Consider the following 19139-nt stretch of genomic DNA (forward strand, 5'->3'; position numbering starts at 1 on the left):
TAATCTCCTTGCTCTTTAGCTGCCTTGTTGGAAAGGCCTCTGAGAAATGATTAAACCATATAATCAGTGTGAATAATTGTTTTGTCCCTCGTTGCAGGTCTCGCTTTAAACTACATCCTCCAGAACAATTTCAAGGAAAATGTTGGGATGAGACCCAACGCTCGTAAGATCGGAGTGCTGGTCACTGATGGCAAGTCTCAGGATGACATCATTGCCAACTCCCAGAACCTGCGTGACCAGGGCATTGAGCTGTATGCCATTGGTGAGTCTCAGCCATCGCCACTAGGCAGTTTTACTTTTGCTCTATTTTGAGTAGATAGGACGTCTGAAGCTCCTTGTATCTGTCTTAACTCAAATAATGGCAGTTATCTTTGTCATCTTGAAGTACAGTGTGAATGCTCAAGTTGCCCCAGAATAATTCCTTACACACCTGCCATTCTCCACTTATCTTCCTCATTAAATATCTGTAATGTATCCTCAACCTGCTCTGAGGGGATAGCTGACTTGATGTCCCTGTTTGACTCCTCCTAGGTGTGAAGAACGCTGATGAGAATGAGCTGAGGTCCATCGCCACTGACCCGGATGAGATCCACATGTACAACGTGGCTGACTTCTCCTTCCTGCTGGACATAGTGGACGACCTGACCAACAACCTCTGTAACAGCGTCAAGGGACCAGGTACATTCAGGCCGGCATTACTGTACATTCCCTGCCGTGACATTTATTTTTTATTTTTTATTTTTTTAACCTTTGTTTAACTAGGCAAGTCAGTTAAGAACAAATTCTTATTTTCAATGACGGCCTAGGAACAGTGGGTTAACTGCCTGTTCAGGGGCAGAACGACAGATTTGTACCTTGTCAGCTCGGGGGTTTGAACTTGCAACCTTCCGGTAGTTAAGGTGGCAGTCTAAATAGGCTATGTAGGTTATCCCTCAAGGCTCATATTCACAGTGTCTCAGAGTAAAAGTTCTGATCTAGGATCAGTTTTGCATTTAAAGTCATAATGAATAAGGGGGGGGGGGGCTGGGCCCATATTCTCAAACCATTTTAGAGTAGGAGAGCTGATCTAGGATCTGTCCATATAATCTTAATCATTATGATCTAAAAGGCTAAACTGAGCCTAGATCAGCACTTTTACTTTGAGACTCTTTGTGTATACGGGGGATGATCTCTGTAGCCAGCTGTGTTGTGTTGTGTGAGGCTGTAGTTATGTAAACAGGGTTTAGGTCATGGCTAGAGGAGACCCTCAGTAGAGTAGCATGTCTGGTGCACCAGGGGAGACAACACAAGGAGCTGAAGGTCAGCCAACCACTGGAAATAATTTAGAATCTAAAGCCCTCTTTCCCCCACCGATAGTTTATTTTTCCTCTCTAAAATGAGAAATAGTCTGCTCCTTAATCAAATTCAAAAGATGTAACTGAATACTATGTAGGGTACATTTTTTAGGAAAGGCTTAGACTGTCTATATGTCTGTCTCCTGGATTTTCTACTAGGGAGCTGTTTCCAGATCTGCGAAAGATGCAATGAGATCCTATGCTTAGGGTTGTTTTGACCCCCCCCTTTCCCTGATAGGTGGTGGCCCCGATGCGCCCACTGACCTGGTGACCTCGGAGGTGACCCACTACTCGTTCCGTGCCAGCTGGACAGGCCCTGAAGGTCCGGTGGAGAAGTACCGTGTGGAGTACATGACCTTGTCTGGACGCCCTCAGAAGGTTAGTACCCCTAACGTCCACCCGAGCGGTAACCACGACCAACCCCAAACTCCTCTGCCAATCCCCCTCTATCAGCCTCCCAGACCCCTCTGTCACTCCAACCCTGGGCCTGAGGATGGAAGCAAGTTGTAGTAAAGCCTATGTTCTGTGACTTACTTGGCTGAATAAAGATGAAAGAGATTACATTAGAATTCATCGTTACCCCACACCTAACTTTGACTGCAGTGTATTGGCTCCAGTGTACCAGCATGGGGTAGGCTAGCTGCTAGATCCACTTCCAACTCCTGGGACTCCAATTTCATTTAAAAAGTGTTTTAGTCCAGCTCTCATGGTTTGGTGAGGCAGTGGTCTAGTATGTGATCTAAGTTGTTTTTGTGTTTGGCTCTTATAGAAACGCACACTGGGTTGAAAACGGTAGAGTTTGGTCAGAGTTCTACAACTTAATTTGTGGTTCAATTGAAACCAGATGCATCAACCCAGGAAACACTTATAGCTGTAGTTTGTTGTCTTGTTTGTCTTGTTTGTCCGCCAATAGAAACAAACCTTTCCAATGCAAGTGAATGGGTGACGTAAAATAGACATTTCAAGTCATTCTCCATATTCATGCTGTGTTCGCCTGGTTGCACTCTTGTTGCCTGGTTGCACTCTTGTTGCCTGGTTGTAGATGTTTGTTGATGGCTCAGTGACCACAGCCATGCTGCCCAACCTGAACCCTCTGACTGAGTATCTGGTCAACGTCTACTCTGTCATTGGAGAGGAGAGCAGTGATCCACTGAAGGGGACTGAAACCACCTGTGAGTCCTAATCTGTTTTTCTGTGTTCTTCTTTGATCCTCTATACCCCCCAGCACTACACAGCTGATTCAAATAACTAACTCATCATTAAGTTTTGATTATTTGAATCAGCTGTATAGTGCTCGGGCAAAAAAACAGCCCTGGGTTGCCCCAGGACTGAGTTTGAGAAGCCCTGCACTATACTGTACCTGTCCATTACTGTGCTTCAACATACCTGTGTTCCAAACGTAATCCCTGTGGGATCAACTAATGGACATCTTTGGGACTGTAAAACAAACGTTCTTCCTGTATATTAAGCACACCCTGTTCCTGTGATGCCTGTGTGGTCCCTGTGTTCAACATTAAAGAAAAAACAAAACTGTTTTGTTTATGATACCATGTGAGGCTTAAAGACAGCATCATTGTAATAACAAATATATATATGCGCCCACTCACTCTCTGCAGCGAGAATTAAGTGTTTCTTTTAACATTGTTCCTCAGCTTTACTTTATTTGTACTCTAGAATAGCGTGATTTTATGAAGCAAGTCATTTCTCCATAAAAGCGGCCATAAAATAACTCATTGTTTAGTTCTCACCATATGAAATCTGCATGACTGCGTCTCACTGCGAACATGCCGTTTTGGATGGTATTGTGGGCGCGTGTGTGTTTTTGTGCATGTGTGTTTAGAATCTCACAGTGTTCACCTCTCCCTGTTTCCCTGTCCAGTGCCCCTCAGCGCGGTGAGGAAGATGACCATCTACGAGGAGCGTCCCACCACCATGAGGGTGAAGTGGGAGGAGGCAGTCGGCGCCACGGGCTACATGCTGCTCTACAGTGCCATCAATGCCACCGAGCCCTCTGTGGACAAAGAGGTGAGAAGGCCGGGCCAGAGAGAGAGAGAGAGAGAGAGAGAGAGAGAGGTCTGGCTGGGACTCCAGGCCAGACCAGCTGTGGAACTGACACAGTCAAAGTCTCTACTACACACACACACACACACACACACACACACACACACACACACACACACACACACACACGTACACACACACGTACACACACACGTACACACACACACACACACACACACACACACACACACACACACACACACACACACACACATGCTGCCAATGACCAAATACACCGGTCCCCTGCCAATGTCTCGTGACAGCATGCAGATGTCAGTTACAAAGTGAGCCGTGTTTTAACTCTCATTTTACGGACACCGAGTCAACAAAACAAACAATTATTGAGACTCAGAGGGATGCGAGGATTTATTTGCTTACTGTGACAGGATATTAGTCCCGGAGGTGTCAAGTCCAGAGGGTAAGATTGTCTGTAGTATTGGCAACACTTAGATCGTTTCAGCACACTGGACACCACCAAAGATTTGTAATCTGTTCATCTAAACTGCCTGTCTGAATGACAGGAAGCCTTGTAAAGGTTTGTTCCTAAGGTTTGTTCCGTTATGGTCCTCCCCTGCAGATAAGAGTTGGAGAGGACACGACTGATGTCCAGCTGATGCAGCTGATCCCCAACACAGCTTATACTCTGTCCATCTTCGCCCTGCATGGAGAGTCAGCCAGCGACCCCCTCACCAAGCAAGGAGTCACACGTACGTGCAGTGAAGAATTCCTCTACATTCACATTCATGTTCATGTTTTACTATCTGTGCTTCATGGACGGTAAAGGACGAAAGGTCCTTACTCCTACAGAGTAAACCAGGGCTCCTCACTCCCAAGTTTATGGAACTGAAGTGATTAAAGGAATAAAATATGGAATTTAGTAATCCTCATCTTTCTGTCCCTCTGTCCCCTCCATAGTGCCCATGCCCCCTGCTGGAGAGCTGAGGGTCAGAGACGTTACCCACAGCGCCCTGAAGATAAACTGGGACGCAGCACCTGGAGCCGTCCTCAAATATATCATCACCTACAAGCCTGACGAGGGAGAAGCCAAAGAGGTGAGACTCAATGGTCACAATTCATCTGTTGGATACAGACGGTAGTGAAAGCAATACTCAGCACCCTAGATAGATACTCCCCCTGGGATTGAGGTATAGGCCTAGCTAGCCCACCTACTGGTGACAGCAGAATCCAGCTCCTGTGCTTAGCCCGTTCTCTGTTTATGCCATAATAAGCCATGATAGTGATCCTGGATAGAGAGCTAGATACTTTTTACAGATAATTTGAGGTATGACATTAGACAGCATAATGTGAAAGGCAGCTGGTGAGAGGGGTATGCAGGGGACCTCTGGGGCTTTGCTTTTGGACCAGGTACCTGGTGGAATGATCACACCACTGTCGGCAGGAGATGGGGAGAGCAGGTCCCTGCCCCGCATCCTGGGGTATAAATCACATGGTGGTACGCAAATCACATGTCCCTCCATTGGACTTAAGAGATGAAAAGCACATATACGCGTCTGATTGGGATGCCGTGGTGGTGGTGGAGGGGAGGGGAGCGGTGGCTAACCTCATGCCCAGAAAGTGGCAGCGGTCTGGGCTAGCTGATGGATGATGACGCAGGCCTGGATTAGCAGCTCCAGCACTGTTCCTGACACTGAGAAAACAGGAAGGGCTCTTCTTCTGCATCCAAGAAAGAACATTTGCTGTGGCTTTATGATCCAGAGCCCCTCGCAAAGAAGTTTCTCCCCAAACAACTCTGAATGCAAAAACAATAAGCCAAAAGAAAGACAGAGATTCCGGACTAAGGAACATTAGGAATGGTGTTGGTCATGAGATTCCAGCAGTGGTGGAAAAAGTACTCAATTCTCAATTGTCATCTTAATAGAAAATGACTCAAGTAAAAGTGAAAGTCACCCAGTAAAATACTACTTGAGTTAAAGTCTAAAATTATTTGGTTTTAAATATACTTAAGTATCAAAAGTAAAACTATGAATAATTTAAAATTCCTTATATTAAGCAAACCAGACTGCACAATAATGTTTTTTAATTTTTTTATTTACAGATAGCCAGGGTCACACTCCAACACTCAGACATCATTTAAAAACAAAGCATTTGTGTTTAGTGAGTCTGCCAGATCAGAGGCAGTAGGGATGACCAGGGATATTCTCTTGATAAGTGTGCGAATTGGACCATTTTCTATCCTGCTAAGCATTCAAAATGTAATGAGTACGTTTGGGTGTCAGGGAAAATGTATAGAGTAAAAAGTACATACTTTTCTTTACCAATGCAGTGAAGTAAAAGATGTCAAAATATAAATACTAAAGTAAAGTACAAATGCCCCCAAAAAGTTGTACTTTAATGTATTTTTATTTAAGTACTTTACACCACTGGATTCCAGAGGCATGAAAAGCAATGGAGAAGTCAATGGTGCATTTTGAAGAAACAAAAACATACTACTGCTTCTACTTTGACAGAATATTTGTTTTGTTCATTGTTTATCCCTCTCCACCTCTGGATGTGTTGAGGATTTAAACATTTCCTGTGAAGGAAGTGAAGTTTACAGACTGTCTCGCCGGATGTTTACAAGGTCGCCCAGAGTTCTCTCACAGATTCTTTGGAACTCATCATCGAGACCAGAATGAGACTTTGGAAGCCATTCAACGTGGCCTTGATGATGACATTATTACTCATTATTACTAACCCTAACCCTTCATTTACAAAAAAAAAGTAGTCATTCAGCTGTTGATACAAGCACGCTTTAAAACCTAATATCTGTCACACAAAGAAGCTTGATTTTAACAAGGATGATTTCTTGGTCTGCAGCTTGAAGTGGGCGGAGGCGTGACCGCCAAAGCCCTGGACAACCTCATCTCTCAGACTGAGTATGACCTTGCTGTTACACCCATCTACGACGAGGGAGCTGGCAACCCCATGCTCAACACAGCCATCACAGGTACAGTACAGTTACATAGCTTAGTACAGGGTTAACACACTGGGTTTACACTCCATGGAAGTCACACTCACTACTATATAGTAGGTAAGGCCTGACCAGGAAAAACATCATTGATGGCATGGCAATCTCACCAATATCATTTTCCCTTTCTTCTGTCTAGATGTTGTTCCTGCTCCCAAGAACCTGCGTTTCTCTGAGGTGACCCAGACCAGCTTCAGAGCTCACTGGGACTATGGTGCCCCTGATGTGGCCCTCTACCGTATCGGCTGGACCAAGAAGGGAGAAACCAACTTCCAATATGTAAGAGCACTAGTATTACTGGTTCTCATCTTTTAATATACAACAAAACCTGTCGAATGAGGCAAAACATTTGGCCAAAAATGTCAACAAACCCTTACAAGCAAAGCAATTGATGGCTTTGGGTAGTTTAAAGTCTTACGGGTGTTCTAGCTCCTTAAGGTCCATTGTGTTGTGTCTCCCAGGCCATCCTGAACAGTGATGAGACCAGTAATGTGTTGGAGAACCTAGAGCCAGACACTCTGTACGACGTGTCCGTCACCGCCATCTACCCTGACGAGTCTGAGAGTGAAGACCTGCTTGGCAGCCAGAGAACATGTAAGTCCATCATCTAATCTAAGGCCACCGCAACATATCAATCAAGATACATAGGTGTAGATTCCCATCAATGCCTGATGAGATTTACTAATAAGAGCTCATCATATTTCTGTTTCTCTCTCCAGTGTCCAAGGTCATCATCACGCCTGGTAAGTTTGTTTTTTTGCAATCAAGCAAAACCCATACAGCACTCCGAGAGAGCATGCATTTGAATCAAATACACTTGTTCAGCAAATTTTACACAGGTTATCACAATCCAGAAGGTAAAATGTGAAGATGATCTGTTTTGGTTGGATGTGTGTTTAAGTGGTTGTTTATGTTTTTGTGTTTGTTCCCAGCCCCCACAGGCCCTCCCCAGAACCTGCAGGTGTTCAATGCCACCACCACCACTCTGAACGTCAAGTGGGACCACGCCCCTGGTCGTGTCCAGAACTACAAGATCACATACGTCCCAACCGCCGGAGGCAAGACCCAGTCGGTAAGAACCAGCCAGTAGCCACATGGCTCAGCTTAAGCATCACAGTCCCAAGTCCCAAGCCTTTCATGGTGCTAATTGTTTAATTCTAACCATCCTCTGGATGATGAAAGGAAAAGGAACTCTTTGAGGATCATGTCCACATGGAGGCCTTGTAGCACGACACACAATCACATTGTTCGTGTGATAGACAGATCATATAAGAGTATGAGAGTCTCCCACTGAAATCCCCCAGTAAAACATCAAGATGACAGGGTACATTGTAGGAGCACATGTGGGTCAGGGACATTGACCAGAGCCTCAGGGGAGTGAGTGTTATCAGTGAGGAAAGAGGGAGAGGTGGAGATGGAAAGCCTGGGCTCAGCTGGGTTGTGTGTTTGTGTTTCTCTGTGTGTGTGTGTTTATGTAACAGGACGGGAGTGTGGTACCAGGGGTCGTTGACCTCAGACTGTTACAGGGTTACACAATGCTGTCTGGCCTTGCTGCTCCACTCTAGAACTGGATAGTAGTTTAGTCAGACAGGCTTTTTTCATCAGGCCAGATGTTTAGGCGCTTAGAGTTTGCGTGATGCAAAGGCACACAAAGAGAGAGAGAGATACAGCAAATGGATGGAGGCCGTTTGAGATGTTTTCTCTCTCTTATCAGACTTGTCTGTAATGTATGATAGGTCTGACATGTTGGAGTTCAAGGGTAGCTAGCGTAATGTGAGTTTTTTGTCCATTCAGAGTTTCCATTGCAATGCGAGACGGAATGTTTTCCATTTTTTAATTAGAGGAGGGGAAACCTAGTTCTGTCCAGCGGCCATCCGTCCACCGGTTTCTGCGATGATGTCAGGCGCTAAACGTTGAGGCATTGTTGAAAAGCTGGAAGCTAATGAGCCAAGCTTAGCCAAGTGTTTCTGGTTCACTGACAGCTTTTCAACAAGTATGGAGAGCTCAGGAGGCCTCGTTTTGTTTCATTTGTGACAACCGGTCTGTGTAGGAAATGGGAGACACACGCTCCATGCTTGTGTACAAGGAAAATTGTCTTGGTGCCAAATAACATGACTTCCATCATACGGTTTCCCATTGCCTGCTGATAAGCGTTTTCCCCAGGCAACACAAAGCATAACTTGAAAACCCACACTCACGCACACACACACAGAGTTTACTGAGTCAGCCGTCTCTGTGAGGCGAAGCAACCCAGAAGTGTTCCTTTCAATACAGTGTCTCCCTGGTAAAAAAAAAACTTTAAAAAAAACGATGCACTAAATTCCCACTCATACCTCTAAGACAACACATCCCACTGGAGAATAGATTTACCTTGGCTCTTACAATAACAAAGTGCAAAAATGCTCGCTGCATCCTGGGACAAAGATGTTGACGGTCTGCTATTGCTCAACCCGAATTCTTTCGATCAAGTTGCCGACACTGACAGAAAACTGTCAAGGGAGAGAGGATAGAATCATAGGCATCCACATCTAATGAGAAAATAAATATATTTTTTCCTGTTCATGTCTTCTGAGGCCACGCTGAAGAAATGATTTGATGCACTTGTAATCTGAAGGGAATATAAGAACCATTCATGTTTGATCCAATAATTTAAAAATGAATCAGCCCTTAGGTCCTTAGTGCAATCATTGACCAGGTGAGAACAGTCATTTTAATCTGTCTTCATCCCCCAACAGACGCAGATCGGAGGGAAGAAGAACACGGTGCTTCTCCCCAAGCTGACCCCTGACACTCCCTACTCCATCACCGTGGCAGCCATCTACGGCAGCGGGGAGAGCAAGGACATCTCTGGCATCGGAAAGACAAGTGAGTGACCTTGCTGTGGCCTGTCGAAGGCCTTCGCGATTACATCATGTTCCCTTTTGGCTTCTCAGCTGCACCTCCCCTCCCTCAGGGAACCAGGGTTACATTTGATGCCTAGAGGAAGATGTTAAAGGGTCCCTAAATACTGTCTTAGTAAAACATAGATTCACACCTACCATATGCCACGTCTGTACCTCCACGTGCATTTGAACATCAGAACCTCAGGGTTCTCATTCCACATAGTATGAATCCTACGGCCTCCCTTCTCTCTCTCTCCAGAGCCTCTGGGAGGAGTGAGGAACCTCCAGGTCACTGACCCCACCACCAGCACCCTGAACGTCCAATGGGAGGCTGCCGAGGGCAACGTCCGCCAGTACAAGATCTACTATGTACCTGCTGCTGGAGGAGCTGAGGATGTGGTAGGCTGAGCCACCTCTAACCAATCACTACTGGATTTCACGATGGAATGCAGACACATCCGTTATCAAATCCATGATCTACTGCTAAAAGAATACTACACTGATATTTGGCATATTCACTCAGACAGTCAAACACACAGGCAGAAATACTGTTCCTTTAACCAGACGTTTTATATCAGATCAGCTCTGTATAGCTAATATGGCTGTTGTGTGGGTATGTGTATTCACAGGCCCAGGTCTCTGGTACTACCACCAACACTGTGCTGAAGAACCTGATGTCTGACACCCTCTACACCGTCACTGTGGTCCCTGTCTACCCCCCTGGAGAGGGCAAACGCATGTCTGAGAATGGCAAGACACGTGAGTCCACGTACAGGTTTACTGTGAGGATGGATAATGTTCTGTAGTACAGCTTCAACAACCCTTTTCTCATGGTAATTGTCACGCTATACCATGGTCACTCTGGAATGTAACGAAGAACCGGTGTTCAATACGACATGATTGTATTTCTACCATTATTAGTTCAGAATTTCCTGAGGAGAAGATTGTACAGTATGCTAAGGCTACAATATCAGATTACGAGTTGGGAGTCGTTTCGTCGTTCTTTGAGAGCTGGCTTATCTGTGGAGCATACACTCCCGGGCCTTGTATTGGCTTATCTGTAGAGCATACACTCCCGGGCCTTGTATTGGCTTATCTGTAGAGCATACACTCCCAGGCCTTGTATTGGCTTATCTGTAGAGCATACACTCCCGGGCCTTGTATTGGCTTATCTGTAGAGCATACACTCCCGGGCCTTGTATTGGCTTATCTGTAGAGCATACACTCCCAGGCCTTGTATTGGCTTATCTGTAGAGCATACACTCCCGGGCCTTGTATTGGCTTATCTGTAGAGCATACACTCCCGGGCCTTGTATTGGCTTATCTGTAGAGCATACACTCCCGGGCCTTGTATTGGCTTATCTGTAGAGCATACACTCCCGGGCCTTGTATTGGCTTATCTGTAGAGCATACACTCCCGGGCCTTGTATTGACTTGCTTATTCCTTATGCCAGTAAAGTCTTGGATATGCCCAAAATATGTCCCAGTCTTATTGTACCTGAATTTTCCTCATAAAATAAGCCTAACCCCTTTCATATCTGAAGGCAATGCCAAAAATATCTAACATGGTTTGCTTCTCATGTGTTTACAGCTGAAATATCCACTTCAATGCTTGATAGAGGGATTCACTGTAGACACTATATTTAGTTTATTAGCTGTTTTCACTTTCCCACAGTTATAAGGCTGGGCCTCCCCTCAGTATGACTCAGTCCTTAGGGGTCTGATTGCACAGCAAAGGAATTCCTCTGCGTTGGCAACACTAGTGGTGTCTCCAGCCTTACCGTAACGGGGTCCATTTATGGGGTGTAATGCCTGGTTGTGGTGGTGGTAGAACCACGGGGGGGAGAGGGCTGGCATGACATCTTTTTTCGACATTCAACTCAGCAGTCTTCTCTAGACTGGTTATATTTATGTCATTACTGTTACTGGAAACCTTATCCCCCCCATCAGAACGTACCCCAGGGGACACCGAGCAATGACAGCGTTGAAGTTTTTGATCTCTATCAGAAGTGTGGGACTCTACATCTGCTTTCTCCATTCTCAGTGGAATCTATGTCTCTTCAGGCAGTCTGACAAACGTTGTTAATCAAACTTAACAGATACATTTTACCGTGGCCTTGGGTCATCTCGTTCAATTTCAGAGATTGATGTATTGCTCTGACGGAGGCCATCGATATGGGCTACCTGTTGATGATGTGCTTTCATGGTGAAGTCCTTTCCTTCTTTGTCCCTGGCCAATACTGTCCGGTCTCTACGTAAAGAGGCTCACCATGTACTTCCCACTCTGTCTTTATGAGGGTACATTGCTGAGTGGTACAAAGACTGGAAACATCTGCTTTAGTTTTAAAGGCAATTCTCAGGGGGCTTCAGACCTACTCTCCTCTTCTTCTGAGCAACCGTTAGCTACTGTAGGTATTTTAGTGTTGTTTACTGAAGGTGTACAGTGTAAAGCTGATGTATGTTTAGAGCAGAGTCTGTGTGGTATTGAAGACTGGCCAACTATGTTGTGTTTTGCTGCAGTTTTAATGGTTGAGTCAACTAGTATGTATTGTACACAGGCCCAGTGAAAGCTTTGATGGCTTCAAGGCGAACATTCCCTAGTGTCTCATTCAGGCACCAATAAATCTTTAGTCAGACTCTCTAATTTATATTTTCAGCTGCTGTTCTCAACCCAACTCTCTTATTTTCCCCCTCTCCCCTGTCCCTCTATCCGTCCCTCCATCTCTGTGTCTCTCTCTATAGTGGAGCGTATTCCAGTGAGGAACATCCAAGTCTTCGGTCCCACCACTAACACCCTGAACGTACGCTGGGAGCCCGCCTCTGGCGAGGTCGTGCAGTACAGGGTTGTCTACGCCCCCCTGAGCGGCACCAAGCCCTCCGAGTCGGTGAGTCACCACCAAGGAGACCCACAGGGCCTCTGATTGACCCCGCCCCAGGTCAGAGGTCAAATGTCAGAGTCCAGGGACTTGGGGTGTGTGCAAGGGTGGCCGAGTCCAACGCTTCAGTTAATTTGCAGCACTACAGCTCTTTGTGAAGGGACCGAACGGAGAAACATCAACCTCGCCCCTGACTTAATGTTACTTAAAGAATGCTCTGTCTGTCTGTGCTCCACATGGACTCTCTCTCTGGTGGCAGTTTTATTTAAGAGTCTAGTACTGGTTTAAGGCGAGATGTTCATGTTTGTTCATTAAAACAGGAAATCCCATCTGGGCTTTTTCCCTCCTTATCTGGCATGGCTGTGCCCACCTCTCTGGAGTTATGAAGTATGTATGGAGAAGCCCCACAAACAACTAGTAGAGCTTTACTTGACACTGTGCAAACAGCCACATCTGTGAGAAGCATTGAGACACTGAGACCCTGTTTTTATTTAAAGTCAAAGAACATTAGTTCTTTGAAGAGTGATGCCGTTCCATTTGATTGATAGCTAGAGGTGCTCTCGTTTTTTAAATAAATTCATCACATTTTGTTTCTTGGGGAATATTATGATGGACTCAGGGCTGGGCTTTTCCAGTGCCAGAGCCAGCTTTCCATGTCAGCATGTGGCCAGTGTCACGGCCTACCATCAAATTAAACACTGGGAGATTTGGTGTATGCTTTAACCAGATTAGGAAAGCAGCTTTGTAATATTGGGTTTACCTCTTGAGAGGAATATGTTGCTATTAAACCCAGAGCAGAGACTGAAGAAAGGGTTTGATGATGCTCGTCAGAAACAGTCATGTGAAACAGAGAGATAAAAAAAAGCACACATTGAGCATGATGCAATGGTGCTTTGGGTCAGAAGTGAGAGTGAAACCAGATGGCTGTGGACAGGACTCCTGTATATTTTGTATAGTATGTGACTCTAGGTGACTAGGACATGGCAGGTAGATGAGAAGAGACTAGTTTCCCTTTGAGATCATGTTGGCAAGACACAGGCAAGTGGTGTCTGGTATCCAGTATGGGTGAGCTAACACAGACACATACAGACGACGGATAGTCAGTCAGATAGGTCATAAGAGCCAGGCGGCTGTAAGGAACTGTCAGCACATTACGTTAGTTACTCAGTGTGTTATTTCCCTGACTGTCTGGATGGGTCCTACATCATTGACATCAAAGCATCATTTTGTTCCCCCTTTCAGTGAGCACTGAGCAGTGACAAACACAAGAGGTTGTTGAGTGAGGTGAGGAAGAGCTTGTCAGGGTTGTCACATGAAACAGCTGTCAGGCTGGGAGGGTCATAGCTGCTAGGACCATGCGGGTCATAACAGCATAATGGCATGCTTGTTGTTTTCCCCATACAGCTGACACATTTTTAAAACAGGAAGTACTCCTTCCCGATCTGGATGTTGCAGTGAAGGCTAGCCTAACTGTTCTTCTACAGATCTCCTTGATATTACTGTTCATTCTGTGGGTATGAGGGTAGTAGTTTGATTGAATCCATCCCCCTGTAAGGCCTGCTGTTTGCTTCATCCTCCCATTGGGCCCAGTCCTTCATCATTGACCCCTGTGTCTCTCTCCTCTCTGTCCCTATTCAGATCCTGGTCCCTGGGACATCCACCACCACCCTGCTAGAGCAGCTGGTCCCAGACACGTCCTACAACGTGGGAGTGGTCGCCATCTATACTGACGGAGAAGGACCGCCGGCCGAAGACAAGGGCAAAACACGTAAGATCCACTAAATCACACATAAGATCCTGTGGCCTTTACAGGTTTATCCACGTCCACCTATTCACTTGATATCGTGCTAACTTCCTTACTATCCCGGTCCCAGTTCCCCGCAGTGGCCCAAGGAACATGCGTGTGTATGATGCCACCACCAGCTCTCTGACCGTGGCATGGGAACATGCTGAAGGTCCAGTGCAGCAGTACAAGATCACCTATGCCCCCACCACTGGAGACCCCATTGAGGAGCACGTAAGCACCCATATTGCTGATATGTCTCAGGAAATTCTCATCAAACACCACCAAAGTTTTATGTGGCCCAGGGCACGATTTTTAGTCCTTATTTATTTGAAGTACCTGTAGTTTCAAATAGTCATGCAGTGTCCTGCCTGTATGTCCTGTAGACTATGGTTCCTGGGAACAGAAATACTGTCATCCTGCCCAACCTGGATCCAGACACTCCCTATAAGATCAACGTGCAGGCCATCTACCTTGACGGACCAGGAGGAGATCTGGATGGAGACGGACACACAGGTATGCTAGCACATTGTATGCTTGGTCCTCTATGCAACATGATAGAATAACAGACCCACACGGTGCTCCACAAATGCACAGCTATTACATACTGGAAGTCATAGTCGCATGCACGCACGCGCACACACACACACACACACACACACACACACACACACACACACACACACACACACACACACACAAAAACACAAAGTTAATGGAGACAAAGAATTACCAGTAGAGGGGTTTTATAAACTCAGCCACTGATTATTATCCTAGACCTAAGAAACAATAGAAACTGCATGACTTGGCTTCAGCTCAGTCTGCCTGTTTATGCCAGAGACGTGAACTGGCTGTCCTCCAATGGGAGAACTCATACGGGAGCTGCCCAATACTCAGTCTCATTTCCCCTAACAAATTACACCACATCAAAGCAAATACATAGCGTAGGATCGCATGGCTATGATATTCATGTTCAAAGCGTTTAAATATGTTGTTAATATGTTTTGAATGTCTGTGTTTCCTTCCCCACAGTTGGCATGCTGGGGCCTCAGAACCTGAGAGTGTCAGATGAGTGGTACACTCGCTTCAGAGTGTCCTGGGACCCCGCCCCCTCCAGAGTGGTGGGCTACAAACTGGTCTACTCACCTGCAGGTCAGATAGCTACTGTTCTATTCTATTCAGCCGTGAAAGAGCATTGTCTGACGACAAATCACTTGACTTGCTTAATATACAGTACCTATCCTGCTAAAGAAGAAAGTCACAGATCTTTTGAAGATGTGATTGCTTGCCTGCTGTTATTGACCTGGAGTGTTCCTGTCTGTGCTTGAAGGTACTGATCAGACCATGGAGACTTTCGTTGGAGATGTGACCACCTACCAGCTGCACAACCTGCAGCCAGGAACCACCTATGACCTCAAGGTGTTGGCCCAGTATGACGCTGGCCTTAGCGGACCTCTCATTGGACAAGGAACCACACGTAAGTGATTGATTGGTTGTTTGATTGTTTTGGTTGATCAAATGGATGATTGATTGGTTAGATGATTGACTGTTCCTGTCTTTCACAGTGTACCTGAACATCACTGACCTGACCACCTACAATGTTGGTTATGACACCTTCTGCATGCGATGGACCCCGCATAGGGCTGCCACTTCCTATAGACTCAAACTGAATCCCTTCGACTGTAAGTACTATTCCTGGCTGGGAGCCAGACGAGGCTGGTGGGAGGAGCTATAGGAGGACAGGTTTATTGTAATGGCTGGTATGGAATGAATGGAACAGAGTCAAACATGTGGTTTCCATATGTTTATGTGTTTGATACCGTTCCATTATTCCGCTCCAGCCATTACAACAAGCCCGTCCTCCTGTAGCTCCTCCCACCAGGCGGATTGTTTCTATACATTGGCTCTCGTTTTATATTTATTTCAGAATGTCTAGTGTCGATCAGATATGTAGCCAAAGTTACCAACCTATCACAAAGGTGTAGTTGATAAAATGACTTATTCCCACTGATCCATCTGTTTCTTATTAACTCTCCGACACTAGAGTTATGTAAGAGGAAAAAAGATGTGAAGAAATGTTGGAGTATTTAAGTCTGTTTACAGTATGGCAGCCATTACTGATGGAAGCAGTGCACTTTGCCACATTAAGTAAATTCTTGTTTATTTGAAAGGGTATCTGTTGAATAACAGAAATCACTGTGTAAGCCCACTGCTGCCTCAGTCCAAGCGCTACAGTACCACTGGCTGTAACCCCTCTGAGGGAATACGTTTAGAGTGTATGGGGATAAATCACCTGATCCACTACCGATGTGGGTAACTCTTTCCTCTTTACCTGCAGCCTCTAACAAGGGAGCTCAGGAGACCACCATTACTGGGTCTGAGAGCCACTACTGCTGGGACGGCCTGACTCCTGACGCCCTCTACAACGCCACAGTGTACACACAGACCCCCAACATGGAGGGGCCCGGAGTCAGCGTCAAGGAGAGGACGCGTAAGAAACCCCACTAACCATCAGTCCTGTAACATGTCACTTCCATTGTGTTCACACGCATGTATACCCCCCCCCCCCCACCACACTCAGGGTGTAAGAAAACACATCAGTGTCTTTGCAGGGGGATAACATGGCATGCTAGTAAAGCTTATGTTCTGGTCTTTGTTACAGTGATCAAGCCCACAGAGGCCCCAACTGAGCCCCCCACCCCTCCTCCACCTGCCACCATCCCCCCTGCTTTGGACGGTAAGGAGAGGCTTCAAGTCAGCAGGCTGTGGAGTGACGTGAAGCTAACACAGAGGAGAAACTCTTTAAACGTCTCCTAGCTGACATGTCCGTTGACTTTGCTCTATGCGCTCCACAGTGTGCAGAGGAGCCAAGGCTGACCTGGTGTTCCTGATTGATGGCTCCTGGAGTATCGGAGACGAGAGCTTCAATAAAGTGATCCAGTTTGTCTTCAGCATGATCGGCGCCTTCGACATCATCCACCCTGGCGGCATGCAGGTACATCGCCTCAAAACGAAAGTGATGAGTCTTCTGGTTGTTTACAGCATATTCTGTTCTCCTTTCCTTTTTTAGAGTGGATTCATGTAAATGCTTTATGTTCTCTTACTCTCACTCTCCCTCTCTCTCTCTCTCCCCTCTCTCTTCTTCTGGAAACAGGTGTCTTTTGTGCAATACAGTGACAGTGCCAAGACAGAGTTCAAACTGAACACTTACCAAGACAAGGGAAGGACCTTGGCTGCGCTGCAGCTCGTCCGCTACATGGGAGGAAACACCAAAACAGGTACGCCCACTGACCACTCTGACTGGCTGCCAGTCTCAATGTGACTGACTGACATCCTTAACCCTCAATGCATAATGTTGAGTTAATAGAAAAGTCGAGAGACATTCACTCAGCGACAATGTCATCATAGTGTCTTCATCGTGCTGGTGGAGTTGAATGAGTCCAGAGTTAAAGGTTGAGACTGATGTCCGACCCCTCTGTGTACAGGTGCTGCTCTGAAGCACGTTGGCGAGAAGGTGTTCACCTCAGACAACGGCATGAGGAAGCACGTGCCTAAGGTTCTGGTGGTCGTCACCGACGGTCGCTCCCAAGACGAGGTCCAGAAGAGTGCCTCCAACCTGATACACTCTGGTAAGTGTTCAAAGTTGGGATTTGTCCTTATAGAAGTCAGAAACTGGATATTTTCAGACTTTAAACGTCAATTTAGCGTAGCTAGCTACGTAACTTGTTTTGAAGTATAGCATTGTTTACCTCTTTTTGGGGGGGGGGGCTCGTTTTTTTCAAATTGGAGTGCTGTACTGGCAGATCTAATCAGCTACTGTGAAATAGATGTGAACAGCCACTAAGGCTTGATTAGGCCATGGCGTATGGATTCTAAAGGTTGTCTTTGCACTCATCTCACTCCAGGTTACAGCGTGTTTGTGGTCGGTGTGGCCGATGTGGACATGACAGAGTTGAGGAACATCGGCAGCAAGCCAAGCGAAAGACACGTCTTTGTTGTGGACGACTTTGACGCGTTCGCCAAGATCCAGGACAACCTCATCACATTCATCTGTGAAACGGCCACATCCAGTAAGAGTAGCATCGGCATGACGCAGTGCCTTAAGACACAAGTTAAACCAGATTGACGTTTGCTGTCTGTTGTCCTCTAGCCTTTAACAGCCTGTCATGTTGTTTCATTTCTCCGTCTTCAGCTTGTCCTTTGATCTACATCAACGGGTTTACGTCCCCTGGTAAGTATATATTCTGAATACACTGACAGATACTGAGAGAACCTACGGGCCAGTCAGTACTGTACATAATCTTCCTTTGTATTGACTTGTAATTTTCTCATGATTGTGTATTTGACCTGATGTGTATTCTCCAGGCTTCAGAATGCTTGAGGGCTTCAACATCACAGACAGGACCTTTGCTGCCATGAATGGCGTGTCCATGGAATCTGGCTCCTTCAACAGTTTTATAACCTACAGGCTTCACAAGGACGCATTCCTCACTGCGCCCACAAAGTAAGTGTGTGTCCGTGCTTGCAGCCGGTTTCCTTCGTGCGCGGCCTGCTCCTCTCCTGCGTACTGTAATGCTGGCCTGTGTAATTATTTTTAAAGACCTTCAAAGGCTCGGCAGCCTGCGGTCCCCCCAGCGCCCATCCAGCATCTACAGAGCCCCTTGCCAGTTCTGTTTGTTGTTGCAGCTTGTAGAATATGAAGTGTTAGTAAGAGAAAATAATTTTGTTCGGAGTGTGAAGCTCCCGGGGTAGGGCCCTCTTCCACATATGTCATAGAGGGAGCAACCAAAGCAGCCACAGGTCAAAAGCCCAGGTCTTTATTGAGCCCATTAAAATGTCTTCAAGCAATTGCTGAGCTGCTCAAGAATTCTGTTCTAACCTCTAAGGCACGAGCATGCTTTGTTAATTTGTCCATAATGGTTTGTATTTGTGCGTGGGTTAGCCATTGACTCAATGTGCACATGTGAAAACACTTCCAGCCGTAAAGTAGGGACAGAAAAATATTTCAATATGTCAGTCATTTTTCAAGGCTGGGCTCAAACTGGCAACCATTTTCAGGTTGTGTGGCCAACGTGACAGGGTGGATATTGTGTGTCTTTTTAGTTTATGGTGTGGTTTTTAAGGTGCCAACATTGTTGCTCTGTGTCTTTGGTCTTCCAGGAGTTACAAAGAATCTAGTTTTTCATCCTGGCCAAAGGCTCTATAGGTTACGATTTGCCATCTTAATCCAAACAG

General features: G+C 46.0%; 1 protein-coding gene across 1 annotated transcript in view; it reads left to right on the top strand.

Annotated features, from left to right (window-relative positions):
* LOC115138379 (collagen alpha-1(XII) chain-like) overlaps nucleotides 1–19139 on the top strand; it is a 68434-nt gene that overhangs the window by 33857 nt on the left and 15438 nt on the right. Inside the window, exons 20-49 of the mRNA XM_029675171.2 lie at nucleotides 98–262; nucleotides 532–678; nucleotides 1573–1712; nucleotides 2377–2506; nucleotides 3214–3359; nucleotides 3973–4102; nucleotides 4311–4447; nucleotides 6213–6342; nucleotides 6503–6642; nucleotides 6825–6957; nucleotides 7083–7106; nucleotides 7296–7435; nucleotides 9099–9228; nucleotides 9505–9644; nucleotides 9875–10004; nucleotides 11988–12130; nucleotides 13760–13889; nucleotides 13996–14138; nucleotides 14291–14420; nucleotides 14937–15056; nucleotides 15235–15381; nucleotides 15470–15586; nucleotides 16243–16395; nucleotides 16567–16641; nucleotides 16760–16899; nucleotides 17059–17182; nucleotides 17390–17533; nucleotides 17810–17974; nucleotides 18097–18135; nucleotides 18270–18408. Of these exons, the coding sequence (XP_029531031.2) occupies nucleotides 98–262; nucleotides 532–678; nucleotides 1573–1712; nucleotides 2377–2506; nucleotides 3214–3359; nucleotides 3973–4102; nucleotides 4311–4447; nucleotides 6213–6342; nucleotides 6503–6642; nucleotides 6825–6957; nucleotides 7083–7106; nucleotides 7296–7435; nucleotides 9099–9228; nucleotides 9505–9644; nucleotides 9875–10004; nucleotides 11988–12130; nucleotides 13760–13889; nucleotides 13996–14138; nucleotides 14291–14420; nucleotides 14937–15056; nucleotides 15235–15381; nucleotides 15470–15586; nucleotides 16243–16395; nucleotides 16567–16641; nucleotides 16760–16899; nucleotides 17059–17182; nucleotides 17390–17533; nucleotides 17810–17974; nucleotides 18097–18135; nucleotides 18270–18408 (3871 nt within the window). The remainder of the gene's footprint in view (nucleotides 1–97; nucleotides 263–531; nucleotides 679–1572; nucleotides 1713–2376; nucleotides 2507–3213; nucleotides 3360–3972; nucleotides 4103–4310; nucleotides 4448–6212; nucleotides 6343–6502; nucleotides 6643–6824; nucleotides 6958–7082; nucleotides 7107–7295; nucleotides 7436–9098; nucleotides 9229–9504; nucleotides 9645–9874; nucleotides 10005–11987; nucleotides 12131–13759; nucleotides 13890–13995; nucleotides 14139–14290; nucleotides 14421–14936; nucleotides 15057–15234; nucleotides 15382–15469; nucleotides 15587–16242; nucleotides 16396–16566; nucleotides 16642–16759; nucleotides 16900–17058; nucleotides 17183–17389; nucleotides 17534–17809; nucleotides 17975–18096; nucleotides 18136–18269; nucleotides 18409–19139) is intronic.

This window comes from Oncorhynchus nerka, linkage group LG12 (assembly GCF_034236695.1).
Source record: "Oncorhynchus nerka isolate Pitt River linkage group LG12, Oner_Uvic_2.0, whole genome shotgun sequence".
NCBI lineage: Eukaryota > Metazoa > Chordata > Actinopteri > Salmoniformes > Salmonidae > Oncorhynchus > Oncorhynchus nerka.